This window comes from Chiloscyllium plagiosum, unplaced genomic scaffold, assembly GCF_037043375.1.
Source record: "Chiloscyllium plagiosum isolate Xiang-an unplaced genomic scaffold, Cpla_swu_hap1 HiC_scaffold_24, whole genome shotgun sequence".
Taxonomy (NCBI): Eukaryota; Metazoa; Chordata; class Chondrichthyes; order Orectolobiformes; family Hemiscylliidae; genus Chiloscyllium; species Chiloscyllium plagiosum.
Window position 1 is genome coordinate 36,084,640 of NW_028270162.1, and position 14,999 is coordinate 36,099,638.

At 43.9% G+C, this 14,999-nt stretch overlaps 2 protein-coding genes across 2 annotated transcripts in view; both read left to right on the forward strand.

Annotated features, from left to right (window-relative positions):
- zmat5 (zinc finger, matrin-type 5) overlaps positions 1-14,999 on the forward strand; it is a 40,869-nt gene that overhangs the window by 1,773 nt on the left and 24,097 nt on the right. Inside the window, exon 2 of the mRNA XM_043715826.2 lies at positions 7,633-7,695. Coding sequence (XP_043571761.2) covers positions 7,633-7,695 — 63 coding nt within the window. The remainder of the gene's footprint in view (positions 1-7,632; positions 7,696-14,999) is intronic.
- LOC148145393 (uncharacterized) lies at positions 10,416-11,492 on the forward strand. Its single transcript, XM_088000314.1, has one exon. The coding sequence runs from the start codon at positions 10,416-10,418 to the stop codon at positions 11,490-11,492; it is 1,077 nt and encodes a 358-aa protein (XP_087856440.1).

Genomic DNA, 14,999 nt, shown 5'->3' on the forward strand with positions numbered 1-14,999 from the left:
ACTGGGCGCCTCCTAGTAGAGCGCTTTAGGGAACATCTCCGAGACACCCGCACCAATCAACCAAACCGCCCCGTGGCCCAACATTTCAACTTTCCCTCCCACTCTGCCGAGGATATGGAGGTGCTGGGCCTCCTCCACCGCCGCTCCCTCACCACCAGACGCATGGAAGAAGAACGCCTCATCTTCCGCCTCGGAACACTTCAACCCCATGGCATCAATGTGGACTTCAACAGCTTCCTCATTTCCCCTTCCCCCACCTCATCCTAGTTTCTAACCTCCAGCTCAACACTGTCCCCTTGACTTGTCCAGACTTGTCCGACCTGCCAGCTCCTTTTCCACCTATCCACTCCACCCTCTCCTCCCTGACCTATCACCTTCATCTCCTCCCCTATTGTACTCTATCCCCACCCCCACCCTCCTCCTAGCTTATCTCTCCATGCTTCAGGCTCTCTGCCTTTATTCCTGATGAAGGGCTTTTGCCAGCAACGTCGATTTTTGCCTGTCCTCGGATGCTACCTGAATTGCTGTGCTCTTCCAGCACCACTGATCCAGACCTTATTCGGGGGTCTTTCCCCACTGGGCCTTGGCAGCAGCTGTCCCAAGCTTCAGCGCACCCCTGAGCACGAGGTCCTGGACCTTGGAATGTGCCAGTCTGGAACACTCAGTTGGGGTCAACTCTTTCAGCTGGATGACCAACAGGTTTCGGATACACCAAAGAGCATCTTTCACCGAGTTACTTCTGTCGACTGGAGCAGTTGGGATTTGCATTTGTATGGCATCATCTCAGGATCTCCCAAACTATTTTACAACCGATTTTAAGAATGTTTGAACTGGAGTCACTGTGGGGTGGGGGCCAGGGGACATGGCAGTAAAATGGCACTAAATTATGATGCTCATTTGGAGTGCTGGTGCAGGCAGCCACTTAGTCTCCCATTACGTTTTGCCTTCACTTTCAATTTTCTTAGTATCTTACAAACCCAATAGGATAGCCATTTCCACTCAAGTAACAGGCCTATTTACAAGTGGTAGGTAACTGTCCACTTTAAAAAGAATCTTCTAAAACTGGTCCGCATTTTCAGTCTGATCTTCATATGATTCTATTGACATTTAAGGAATAAGAACAAGCTCAGACTCTTGACTGTCGTCGTCTTTTATATGCATTGAGAACTTTGAAGAATGGCCTCCATCTGTGTCAGAAAACGTTTTGTTCTGGATGGTGTGCCCTTGAAGGCAATTATTTATATGTTAGTCCAGTTCAATTTGTGGTCAGTGGAAACCCCAAGATGTTAATAAGGGAGGATTTGGTGATGATGATGATGTTATTGAATGTCAAGGGTGATAGTTCTGATGTCTTTTGTTGCAGATGGCTATCTGTGTGGTGTGAATTTTACTTGCGGTATTTCAGCACAACTCTAGATATTGTCCAAGACTTGTTCCATTTAGACATGGACTGCTTGAGTATCCAAGATCTTGTAAATAGTGCTGAACATTGTGCAGTCATTGGAAAATATCTCCACTTCTGACCTGATGATGGAGGGAAGGTTATTGATGAAGCAACTGCAGGGTGGGCAAAGACACAACAATAAGGATCTCCTGGAGCTGAGATAACTGATCTTGAACAGCCACAAATATTTTCGTTTGTTCCAGGTATAACTCCAACCAGCTGAGAGATTTCTCCCAGAATCCAATTTTGATCGGGCTCCTTGTTGCCTTACTCAATTAAATGTAGCCTTGATGCTAAGGACAGTCTGGAATTCAGCTCTTTTATCAGAGTTTGAACCAAAGCTATATTGGGGTTGGGAGCTGTGTGGCCCTGTCAGAACCTAAAGTGGGTATCATTGAGCGAGTTATTTCTAGGCACGTGCTGTTACTGTTGACACCTTCCATTACTTTATTTATGATTTAAGGAGATAATTGACTGGGTTGGATTTGTTTTGCTTTTGGTATACAGGACATACCTGGGCAATTTTCTCATTGTCATGTAAATGCCAGTGTTGCAGCTGTATAGGAGCAGCTTAGCTTGGGGTTCTGGAGCATGTCTTTGGTACAATTGCCACAATGTTGTCAAGGCCCATAGCCTTTGTAGTGCCTCTGACTGTTTTTCTTGGCATTTCAGGGAGTGATTTAAATTGTTTGAATATTTTCGCCCTGTTCCCACCTCAGTCGAACCAAAATGTTCAGAGATACAGTATAGTTTTACCTCCTTCATCTTTATTCTGGGCCCTGGAGGGAGAGAGAACAATTGCTCAAACATCAGTTTCTTAATGAATTATATAGTTACTTACAAGGAGGAGCATCCAGGTAAGGCAACATACATATTGATTGGGTGACCGTTACAATCAGCAAGTGTCAGTAGTAAAGATTAAGATATCTGCTGTTACACAGTGAATGTTCTTAACCTTGTAAACTGACTTTACATACTGACTTTACATACTGAATGCTTCGTCATCTTGTTAAATGGCTTTACATAATGAATGCTTTTCCACCTTGTTAACCCACTACCCTTGCCTCCAGCACCTCATTGTTTACTGCAAGTTCTTATCTGAGCTGAGTCATGCTTAGCTGAATCTTTTTGTTTCACAAAACTCAAAACCTAACTCTTTCCCTACCTGCTCATACCCTATACATGTTCTCATGAAGACTGGCATTTGTGATGCTGGGGACTTCTGGAGGAGGCACATTGTCCCTTGTATCCACTTAACACTTCTGGCTGAAGATTGTTGCAAATGCTTCAGCATTATCTTTTACAATGATGTGCTGTGCTCCTCCTTGATTGAGGATCAGACCTCCTCTACCACCATTAACAAATGGATGTAGCAGGACTGCAGAGCTTAACTCTGAGCCATTGGTTGTAGAATCGCTTAGCCGTGTCAGTTATTTGTTGCTTATTCTGTTTGGCATGCTGAGAATGTGTATAGAGTATAAGCAGGCAGGGAAGGAGTTAAGTTCTGAGTTTTGTGACACAGGAGGTTCAGCTGAGCATGGCTCAGATCAGATAAGAACTTATCGTTAACACTGGGGTGTTGGAGGCAATGGTAATGGGTTAACTTGTTAGAAAAGTAGTCATTATGTAGAGCCATTTAATATTGGAAGTATTCAGTATGCAAGGTTAGCTAACAAGGGGAAAAGTATCCATTGTATGAATCCAGTTAACAAGGTTAGGAACATTCATTGTATAACAGTAAAGGGCTTGGTCTCTGCTATTGATACTCATTGATTGTAATGTTCACGCAATTAATATGTATGTTGCCTTATCTGGATGCTCCTCCCTGCAAAATGACTAAATAGTTCATTGAGAAATTGCTGTTCCAGAGAAGACCATGAACTCATATCCCTGTGCATATGGGCGATCATTCTCGCGCTCCCTCTCCCTCCACGGCCTGGAATAAAGATGAAGGAGTTAAAACTACTGTGTCACTGAGCATTTTGTTTCGACTGAGGGGGGAGAGCGGAGAACGGGATGACAATATATATAGTCTTTTTTGTTTGCATTTCGTCATGATGACACCTCATTTTTGGGCATGCCTGGTGTCGCTCCTGGCATGCTCTTCTGCATTCTTCTTTGAACCAGGGTTGACACCTTGGCTTGAAGGTAATGGTAGAATGGGGAATATGCCATGCCATGAAGTTGCAGATAGTGTTGGAGAATGATTCTTCAGTTGCTGATGGCCATCAGGGTGTCTTGGGTGTCTTTCAGTTTCTAGATGTGTTTGAAGTCTGTCCCATTTAACAGCCTGTGTCATGCTATGTATGGTATTGTCAGTGTGGGGATGGGATATTATCTGTAATGATGGTGCAGTGGTCGCGCTTAGCAAAATTATCATTATTGTATCTGCTGCAAGGAGATTGCTGAGGACGAGGTCAAGTATATTTTCCCTCTTGTTGGTTCCCTCACCACCTGCTGCAGATGCAGTCTAGTAGCTCTGTCCCTTTGAACCCAACCAGCTCGATCAGTAGTGCTGCTGCTGGGCCACTCTTGGTGCTGGACATTGAAATTCCCCACCAGAGTATACTCTGCCCCCTTGCTGTCCTCAGTGCTTCCCCCAAGCATTATTCCACATGAAGGGGCTCTGATTCATTAGTTGAGGGAGGACATTACATGGTAATCCTTGTCCATGTTTGACTAAGTGCCATGAAGCTTCATGCAGTCCGGAATCAATGTGGAGGAGCTCAGGGTAATGCTTTCTTCATAATATGTCACTGTGCTGCCACCTCTGCTGGTGTGATTTTGTTAGCATGACTATGACAGTGTGCTGCTTGACTACTCTGAGATAGCTCTATTAGTTTTGGAACTAGCCTTCTTTGCTGGACTGATAGGGTTGCTTTTGCCGCTGTCGTTTCTGGTGTCTAGGTTGATGCTCAGTGGGTTTTTTTTTAGACTTTCCTTCCTTTTATGGGACATTGAACAAGATGGGGTTTTCCAAAAATCAACAATGGTCATCATTAGGTTGTTAGTTTAATTCTAGATTTTTATTGAATTCAAATCCCACCATCTGCCATGACAGGATTCAAACCTGAGTCTCTGGATTAATAGCCTAACAATTTCAGTAGACCTCGCCTTCCCTGATCACTTCTGTGAGCAGCAATGTGATAACATCCAGATACATTCCTGTTTGTGAGGTTGACTCAGCTGCTTCAGCTACTGACTGAGCTGCATTGTATGTAAACTGCACAGCACATCCTGAGCACATAGAGCCAATTTCCCTGGAGAAGAAAATGTTTGGAACATGTAAATTGAAATTAAGCATTCTCCTCCATTCGTGCCAGGATAGAGTAAAATGCTCACATCAATTTCAGAGATGCAACAATACCTTATGACTTAATGTGAAATAATCTTCAGTGAATTATTGATTCTCATCAGAATCAATGTTAAAGTCAGAGTTAGGTCAGGTGGGATGTTTGTGGTCCTACAGTTGGCTGCAATGCTGTGGGTCACTCGGAGCATATTAGATTCTGCAGCTGCTGGTACGCTATTCAGTCCATGTAAAACATGTGAATTGCAGTAGAGAAGGAGATCATTTGGCTCATCATACTCATACTTCATTTGAAACTTCGTATATCTTCCTTTCTATCCTTCTGCTTTACTTCTCAAACACTTGTCCCAATCTCTTCTAATTTCTCCCTTTTTGTTTTTCTAGTGATGGCCTTCAGAAACTCAATAAGTTAGCAGACTTCTCCAGTTATGTATCTGCCTGCCGTCACTTTTTTTTTTAAAAGAAGTATTCTTTAATCCACTGTTGGCATGGTTGGGAAGGCCAGCATTTGTTGTCAATCCCTAATTACACTTGAACTGAGTGGCCACATAGAGCACTTCTGAGTCAAGTACATTACGTTTAGGTCTGGAATGAAATGTAGGCCAGATCAGACAAGGAAGACAAATTTCCTTCCCTAACAAAGATCATAAGCAGCATCTATCTGATCAGTTAAGTAATGACAAGTTCACATCCCACTTCACCTCTCATGTAATATATTTATTTCATTAGTGAACCAGCTGGCCTTATGGTCAAAACGTCTGGCGCTGGAAAAGCACAATGTTTCAGGCAGAAGCCCTTCATCAGGAATGTCGAGGTGGAAGGGGCCTGAGACATAAATAGGAGGGTGGGAGTGTGGCTGAGGGGAAGGTAACTGGGAAGGCAATAGGTGAATACAGATGGGATGTATTAGGTCGATGGGGAGGGTAGAGTGGATGGGTGGGAAGGAAGATGGACAGGTCAAGAGCGCTGTGCCGAGTTGGATCTGGGATAAGGTGAAGGGAGGGGGAGATGAGGAAAATATTGAAATTGACACTGATGCCATATGGATAGCTGCTGCTTCTCAATTGTGGTGGCTATGAAACTAGTTTTCCATTCCAGATTTTATCAGCCACTATGATTGAATGTGAACCCATGTCTTCAGTGTATTAGCTTTGGCCACTGGATTATCAATACTGCAACAATACCATTACACTACCGTCTTCCCTTCACACTACATCTTAAATCTTTTACAGAGGAACCTCGATTATCCAAATACCAATTATCCGAAGGCGATCTCGAGGTCCCGATAGAAACACTACAACAAAGTTGTGTTTCCAACAATGATCGCGTCTTTTGTTTACAGTGATTAAATAGGCACCATCTCCAAATGACTGACCTCCTGCCCTCTCTCTCCCTTCACTTTCCCTGGAGTTCTACAGACAGGTGTACCCTAAACTCCTCCCCCCTTCCCCAGATAATCTCTCTAACATTGTCCTGTACAGGGCAAACGTGGAACCTTTCAAAGTTGCAGTAAAACTTGTGTGTGTGTGTGCACACTATTTGGAGACTTACCCCACAAAGGCAGCTGCAGCAGCATTCTTGTTGTTAGTGTACAGTCGGCTATTCCAGAGAGGGGACAGGTGTGAACAGGATTTGGAGGGCAGGGGGTCAGTGTTGGATGGGGTTGGGGAGCGGGGCGGCGTTGGACAGGTTTGGGGTGGGTTGGGGGCGGGGCCCGCGCGCTGTAAACTGCTGCAGTCTCCTGAACGGGGAGCAGACTTTAAAAACTCCGAGCACCAGAGGAAAGGCATTTAATGGATTAACCGGATAATCAATTATCCGAACGAAATAGTGCCTGCCCATCTCGTTCGGATAATCGAGGACCCCCTGTATTGTGAAAATCCCTGTTTGATTCCCCATTAGCCTCTCTTCCACTGTAAAGGCCTTTCTTGCGCCTTTCATTGTAATTGTAACTTCTCATTCTTGTTGGGATTGTAATAATTATTTGCTTCCCTCCCTGTGGTTTCACTACCATAATGAAGAGCCTGCAGTTTCATACTAATTTCCAACCATGGCTATGCTTTCCCTTTTTAGAAAAGAGTCAATTTATCTAAATATGATCTCCCTTTTTACTGTTCATTCTACCTATCTCTGATTCATCCATTTCTTTTGAAGTATGATTTAATCTTAATAATGAATCTATTTTTCAGCAGCTACAATTGAAGCAAAACTAATTATGTTATCCTTTGGGTTGTCTTGATTTTCTGTTTGAAATGGCTGTAACATTTTTCACGCTCTTGACCTTAGTACAGATCCTGTTTTGAGTTTGTGTGATGATCAAACAACAACAACGTTGATTTCTATCACACATTCTTCACATTTGAAGAATTTTTTAAAAATGTGTATGCATTAGGTCCGATGAGATATTATTCCATGATCACTGACAGTAGAATTGTACCTTCATGCTGGCTTTGGGGGGAAAAATATCAAAGTGGAAGAAACCATATTTTGAAAGAAAACTTGGTTGTTCTGAGGTATTACTATTTTTCTCTGCCCATTTATCTCCTTGCAAATGCTAATTCTTCGCTGCAGTACATTTGCAGAAATGCTGATTTCCCTTTGGCACTTCAGATAAATTGTTTCATCGTGAATTTTGTTTCCACAGCTGTTTGACTGTGGTAGTAGAGAGCCTTCACAGTCAAGTTCATTCCTAGTTTACAGTAAAGGTCTTTGGACAATAAGCGGGAGCACTGATTTTTCTGCTGCTCTGCCTAGTGTGTTGTGATCAACTGTGGCACCTCAACCGTCATGAAGTAAGCTGAACTGTGTTTGTTTCTTTGGAAAAACTGTGATACGAGATGGCTTTTTTTAAATGTCTGATTTTTTTTTTGGATTTCAGATAGTGCCACAATACTGGCAGAAGAACTTGCCAAAAAGCCTTGCAGAAAGTTTCTACAATCAGGTGTGTGCAGAAATGTCTAAAGAAGGAAGTACAGGAACTGAACAACATGCTTAACACATTGTGCTATTTCGCAAGCTCTGGGACTTGTGTCTAAATCGCGTTCATGCTAATATTATTACATTCTGTCCCTCTTCCCAGTGATGTGGGTCTAAAAGCACAAGGTTCCACTCAGTAGTATGAGAAAGTCTATAGCCTTAAAACTTGTCTTTAAGCATTTAGGCCAAAATGTAATGCTGAATTATAGAACACATTTACTGCACTAGATTTGTGCGAAGATTTGTAGCTCGGGTGCTCGTTGTTGTGGTTCTGTTCGCCGAGCTGGAAGTTTTTGTTGCAAACGTTTCGTCCCCTGGCTAGGCGACATCATCAGTGCTTGGGAGCCTCCTGCAAAGCGCTTCTTTGATGTTTCCTCCGGTGTTTATAGTGGTCTGTCCCTGCCGCTTCCGGTTGTCCGTTTCAGCTGTCCGCTGTAGTGGTTGGTATATTGGGTCCAGGTCGATGTGTTTGTTGATGGAGTTTGTGGATGAATGCCATGCTTCTAGGAATTCCCTGGCTGTTCTCTGTCTGGCTTGCCCTATGATAGTAGTGTTGTCCCAGTCGAATTCATGTTGCTTGTTGTCTGCGTGTGTGGCTACTAAGGATAGCTGGTCGTGTCGTTTCGTGGCTAGTTGATGTTCATGTATGCGGATTGTTAGCCGTCTTCCTGTTTGTCCTATATAGTGTTTTGTGCAGTCCTTGCATGGTATTTTGTACACTACATTCGTCTTGCTCATGTTGGGTATTGGGTCCTTTGTTCTGGTGAGTTGTTGTCTGAGCGTGGCTGTTGGTTTGTGTGCCGTTATGAGTCCTAGGGGTCTCAGTAGTCTGGCAATCAGTTCCGAGATGCTCCTAATATATGGTAGTGTGGCTTGTCCTTTTGATTGTGGTATGTCCTCGTTCCGTGGTCTTTCTCTTGGGCATCTGCTGATGAAGTTGCGCGGGTATCCGTTTTTGGCGAATACCTTGTATAGGTGTTCCTCTTCTTCTTTTTGCAGTTCTGGTGTACTGCAGTGTGTTGTGGCCCTTTTGAATAGTGTCCTGATGCAGCTTCGTTTGTGTGTGTTGGGGTGGTTACTTTCATAGTTTAGGACTTGGTCTGTGTGTGTGGCTTTCCTGTATACTCTTGTAGTGAATTCTCCGTCTGGTGTTCTCTGTACCGTCACATCTAGGAATGGGAGTTGGCTATCCTTTTCTTCTTCTCTCGTGAATCGGATTCCTGTGAGTGTGGCGTTGATGATCCGGTGTGTTTTTTCTATTTCCGTGTTTTTAATGATTACAAACGTGTCATCGACATATCTGACCCAGAGTTTGGGTTGAATTTGTGGTAGGACTTTTTGTTCTAACCTTTGCATAACTGCCTCTGCTATGAGTCCCGAGATTGGTGATCCCATGGGTGTTCCGTTGATTTGTTCGTATATCTGGTTGTTGAATGTGAAGTGTGTTGTGAGGCACAAGTCCAGTAGTTTAAGTATACAGTCTTTGTTGATAGGTTCAGCGTCCCGTTTTCTGTTCTGTATGTCCAGTAGGTTGGCTATTGTTTCTCTGGCTAGGGTTTTGTCAATCGAAGTGAACAGTGCCGTCACGTCGAATGATATCATGGTTTCTTCTTTGTCTATGTGTATATTTCTGATGATGTCCAAGAATTCCTGTGGTGATTGTATCGAGTGTTTGGATCCGCTGACCAGGTGTTTCAGTTTCTGTTGTAGTTCTTTGGCCAGTTTGTATGATGGTGTCCCTGGTAGTGATACTATGGGTCTGAGTGGGATGTCTGGTTTGTGTACTTTAGGTAATCCATAGAATCTAGGGGTGTTGTTGCTTTCCGGTTTCAATCTTTGTAGATCAGCTCTGGTTATCTGTCCATTTTTTTGTAGATTCCTTAGTGTGTTATTTATCCTATTGGTGAGCTGTGGGGTGGGGTCAAACTCCCTCTTTTGGTAAGTGTTGGTATGTTCAAGTAGTTGTGCTTTTTGGATGTAATCAGATTTATCTAGGATGACCGTCATTCTGCCTTTATCTGCTGGTAGTATGATTATGTTCTTATCGTTTCTTAGTGATTTCATTGCTTCCCTCTCCTTGGTGTTGAGGTTATGTGTTTGTCTTTTCCTTATTATCATAGGTACGACAGTTTGTCTCACTGTTTGTTGTGTCTCTTCTGTCAGGAGAAAGTGAGGTCTGCAGATGCTGGAGATCAGAGATGGAAATGTGTTGCTGGAAAAGCGCAGCAGGTCAGGCAGCATCTAGGGAATAGGAGAATCGACGTTTCGGGCATTAGCCCTTCTTCAGGATGTTGTTCTTCTGTCAGTCCATTGTTCCTGAGTGTGCCTTCTAGTGCTGCTAGGAGGTCTGCTGTCTTGGCGTCCCTGTGGTTGTAGTTGAGCCCCTTGGCCAGTATTGTTCTTTCCGTGTCTGTGAGCTGTCTGTGGGAGAGGTTTTTAACCCAGGTGTGTGTTGTAGTGTCCTCTTTGTTGTGTGTTAGTTTGGCCATTTTTTCTTTTAGTGCCGTATTTTTGCGGAGTGTAGTCCTGTTCTGTCCTATGGTGACAGCCTGTTCTATGGTCCGGGTCCATTCCTGATTCGTGGTTTTTGAAATTAACGACTTTTGGCACGCAATTTCATGTCTGTATCTGTGAACACACTTCACATTCAACAACCAGATATACGAACAAATCAACGGAACACCCATGGGATCACCAATCTCGGGACTCATAGCAGAGGCAGTTATGCAAAGGTTAGAACAAAAAGTCCTACCACAAATTCAACCCAAACTCTGGGTCAGATATGTCGATGACACGTTTGTAATCATGAAAAACACGGAAATAGAAAAAACACACCGGATCATCAACGCCACACTCACAGGAATCCGATTCACGAGAGAAGAAGAAAAGGATAGCCAACTCCCATTCCTAGATGTGACGGTACAGAGAACACCAGACGGAGAATTCACTACAAGAGTATACAGGAAAGCCACACACACAGACCAAGTCCTAAACTATGAAAGTAACCACCCCAACACACACAAACGAAGCTGCATCAGGACACTATTCAAAAGGGCCACAACACACTGCAGTACACCAGAACTGCAAAAAGAAGAAGAGGAACACCTATACAAGGTATTCGCCAAAAACGGATACCCGCGCAACTTCATCAGCAGATGCCTAAGAGAAAGACCACGGAACGAGGACATACCACAATCAAAAGGACTAGCCATTCTACCATACATTAGGAGCATGTCAGAACTGACTGCTAGACTACTGCCACCCCTAGGACTCATAACGGCACACAAACCAACAGCCACGCTCAGACAACAACTCACCAGAACAAAGGACCCGATACCCAACATGAGCAAGACGAATGTAGTGTACAAAATACCATGCAAGGACTGCACAAAACACTATATAAGACAAACAGGAAGACGGCTAACAATCCGCATACATGAACATCAACTAGCCACGAAACGACACGACCAGCTATCCTTAGTAGCCACACACGCAGACAACAAGCAACATGAATTCGACTGGGACAACACTACTATCATAGGGCAAGCCAGACAGAGAACAGCCAGGGAATTCCTAGAAGCATGGCATTCATCCACAAACTCCATCAACAAACACATCGACCTGGACCCAATATACCAACCACTACAGCGGACAGCTGAAACGGACAACCGGAAGCGGCAGGGACAGGCCACTATAAACACCGGAGGAAACATCAAAGAAGCGCTTTGCAGGAGGCTCCCAAGCACTGATGATGTCGCCTAGCCAGGGGACGAAACGTTTGCAACAAAAACGTCCAGCTCGGCGAACAGAACCACAACAACTGCACTAGAAAATACAGGCAAGAAGGCTCAGAAAAAGGGGGGAACTTAAGGAATGCAAAAGATAGGGACAACTGTGCTCACCGAAGGATAACCGGATGCTGCAAGACAATTAAGAACATTTGCCTTAGCATCAGTGAATCTATGTGAACAGGACACCAACTGATAACATTCACAGCTGTTCCCTTGTGAAATTAATGACACCATGTGATTCTGACCCTGAAACAAAACTCTGTACTATCAAAAGCTTTGTAATTAACGGTCAGATGCTGCCAGTTATAATGGATTCTGCAAGGTCTGTGAAGGTTTTGTAGCTTAGGTTGAGGTTTAAGTTGTAGGTTTGCTCGCTGAGCTGTAGGTTTGATATCCAGACGTTTCATTACCTGGCTAGGTAACACCATCAGTGGCGACCTCCAAGTGAAGCGAAGCTGTTGTCTCCTGCTTTCTATTTATATGTTTGTCCTGAATGGGTTCCAGGGGTTTGTGGTGATGTCATTTCCTGTTTGTTTTCTGAGGGGTTGATAGATGGTATCTAGATCTATTTGTTTGTTTATGGCATTGTGGTTGGAGTACCAGGCCTCTAGGAATTCTCTAGCATGTCTTTGCTTAGCCTGTCCCAGGACAGATTGTTGTCCCAGTCGAAATGGTGTTCTTTTTTTTCCTCCATATGTAGGGCTACGAGGGAGAGAGGGTCGTGTCTTTTTGTGGCTAGCTGGTGTTCGTGTATCCTGGTAGCTAACTTTCTTCCTGTTTGTCCTACATAGTGTTTCTGGCAGTCTTTGCATGGAATTTTGTAGACGATGTTGGTTTTGTCCATGGGATGTACTGGGTCTTTTAAGTTTATTAGTTTTTGTTTGAGAGTGTTAGTGGGTTTGTGTGCTTCTAAGATTCCGAGGGGTCTTAGTAGTCTGGCTGTCATTTCTGAAATTTCTTTGATCTATGGTAAGGTGGTTAGGATTTCTGGCTGTGTTTGGTCTGCTTGTTGTGGTTTGTTCTTGAGGAATCTGCGGACTGTATTTTTTGAGTATCCGTTCTTCTTGAATACATTGTATAGGTGGTTCTCCTCTGTTTTACGAAGTTCGTCTGTGCTGCAGTGTGATGTGGCTCGTTGGAATAGTGTTATGATACCGTTTTGTTTATGTGTGTTGGGATTGGTGCTGGTGTAGTTCAGTATTTGGTCAGTGTTTGTCGGTTTTCTGTATACACAGGTTTGTAGTTCTCCGTTGTCCATTCTTTCGACTGTGACGTCCAGGAATGCGAGTTTGTTGTCCGTTTCTTCCTCCTTGGTGAACTTTAATGCCTGTGAGGATGTTGTTGATGATGTTAAATGTCTCTTAAATACAACCGGGAAAATGCGTGCCAAAAACCGTTATTCAAACAAGCAACAAATCAAGAATGGACAGACGCGGTAGAACGAGCCATAAACACCAAACAACGACAAACACAGAAAAAGAAAAATCGGGACCTGAAGAAAAAACTTGACAAACTCACAAACAAAGACAAAACCGATAACACAGGGGCATTGATAAAGAACTTCTCAGACCAAACCCTATCAGATACAGAAAGTGGTACTAGTAAAGGGATTAAATTTCAACTACCGAGACGCTGACAAGAAGGATTTCCTAGCGGCATTAGAAACCACATTGAAGGACAACAACCTCACGGAAGAAACACAACAAACGATCAGACAGACAGTTGCACCTAATCTGAGCCGAAAGAGGGAAGGAAACAAACTCAACACACAAGAAAAGAAAGCCCTAGAAAACCTCAAAGACAAAAACATCGTTATATTACCTGCATAAGACCATAAGACATAGGAGTGGAAGTAAGGCCATTCGGCCCATCAAGTCCACTCCGCCATTCAATCATGGCTGATGCACATTTCAGCTCCACTTACCAGCGTTCTCCCCGTAGCCCTTAATCCCTCGAGACAACAAGAGTCTATCAATCTCGGCCTTGAAGACATTTAGCGTCCCGGCTTCCACTGCACTCCGTGGCAATGAATTCCACAGGACCACCACTCTCTGGCTGAAGAAATGTCTCCGCATTTCTGTTCTGAAATGACCCCCTCTAATTCTAAGGCTGTGTCCACGGGTCCTAGTCTCCTCGTTTAACTGAAACAATTTCCTAGCATCCACCTTTTCCAAGCCATGTATTATTTTGTACGTCTCTATTAAGTCTCCCCTTAATCTTCTAAACTCCAACGAATACAATCCCAGTATCCTCAGCCGTTGCTCATATGTTAGACCTGTCATTCCAGGGATCATCCGTGTGAATCTCCGCTGGACACGTTCCAGTGCCAGTATGTCCTTCCTGAGGTGTGGGGACCAAAACTGGACACACTACTCCAAATGGGGCCTAACCAGAGCTTTATAAAGTCTTAGTAGTACATCTCTGCTTTTATATTCCAACCCTCTTGAGATAAGAGACAACATTGCATTCGCTTTCTTAATCACGGACTCAACCTGCATGTTTACCTTTAGAGAATCCTCGACTAGCACTCCCAGATCCCTTTGTGCTTTGGCTTTATTAATTTTCTCACCATTTAGAAAGTAGTCTATGCTTTTATTCTTTTTGCCAAAGTGCAAGACCTCGCACTTGCTCACGTTAAATTCCATCAGCCATTTCCTGGACCACTCTCCCAACCTGTCAAGATCCTTCTGTAGCCTCCCCACTTCCTCAGTACTACCTGCCTGTCCACCTAACTTCGTATCATCGGCAAACTTCGCTAGAATGCCCCCGGTTCCCTCATCCAAATCGTTAATATATAATGCGAACAGCTGTGGCCCCAGCACCGAACCCTGCGGGACACCGCTCGTCACCGGCTGCCATTCTGAAAAAGAACCTTTTATCCCAACTCTCTGCCTTCTGTTAGACAGCCAATCCTCAATCCATCCCAGCAGCTCACCTCGAACACCATGGGCCCTCACCTTGCTCAGCAGCCTCCCGTGTGGCACCTTATCAAAGGCCTTTTGAAAGTCTAGATAGACCACATCCACTGGGTTTCCCTGGTCTAACCTATTTGTTACCTCTTCAAAAAATTCCAACAGGTTTGTCAGGCATGACCTCCCTTTACTAAATCCATGTTGACTTGTTCTAATCAGACTCTGCTCTTCCAAGAATTTAGAAACCTCATCCTTAATGATGGATTCTAGAATTTTACCAACAACCGAGGTTAAGCTGATTGGCCTATAATTTTCCATCTTTTGCCTTGATCCTTTCTTGAACAAGGGGGTTACAACAGCCATCTTCCAATCATCCGGGACCTTTCCTGACTCCAGTGACTCTTGAAAAATCTCAACCAATGCCTCTGCTATTTCCTCAGCCACCTCTCTCAGAACTCTAGGGTGTATCCCATCGGGGCCAGGAGATTTATCAATTTTAAGACTTTTTAACTTTTCTAGCACTATCTCTTTCGTAATGGCAACCATACTCAACTCAGCCCCGTGAC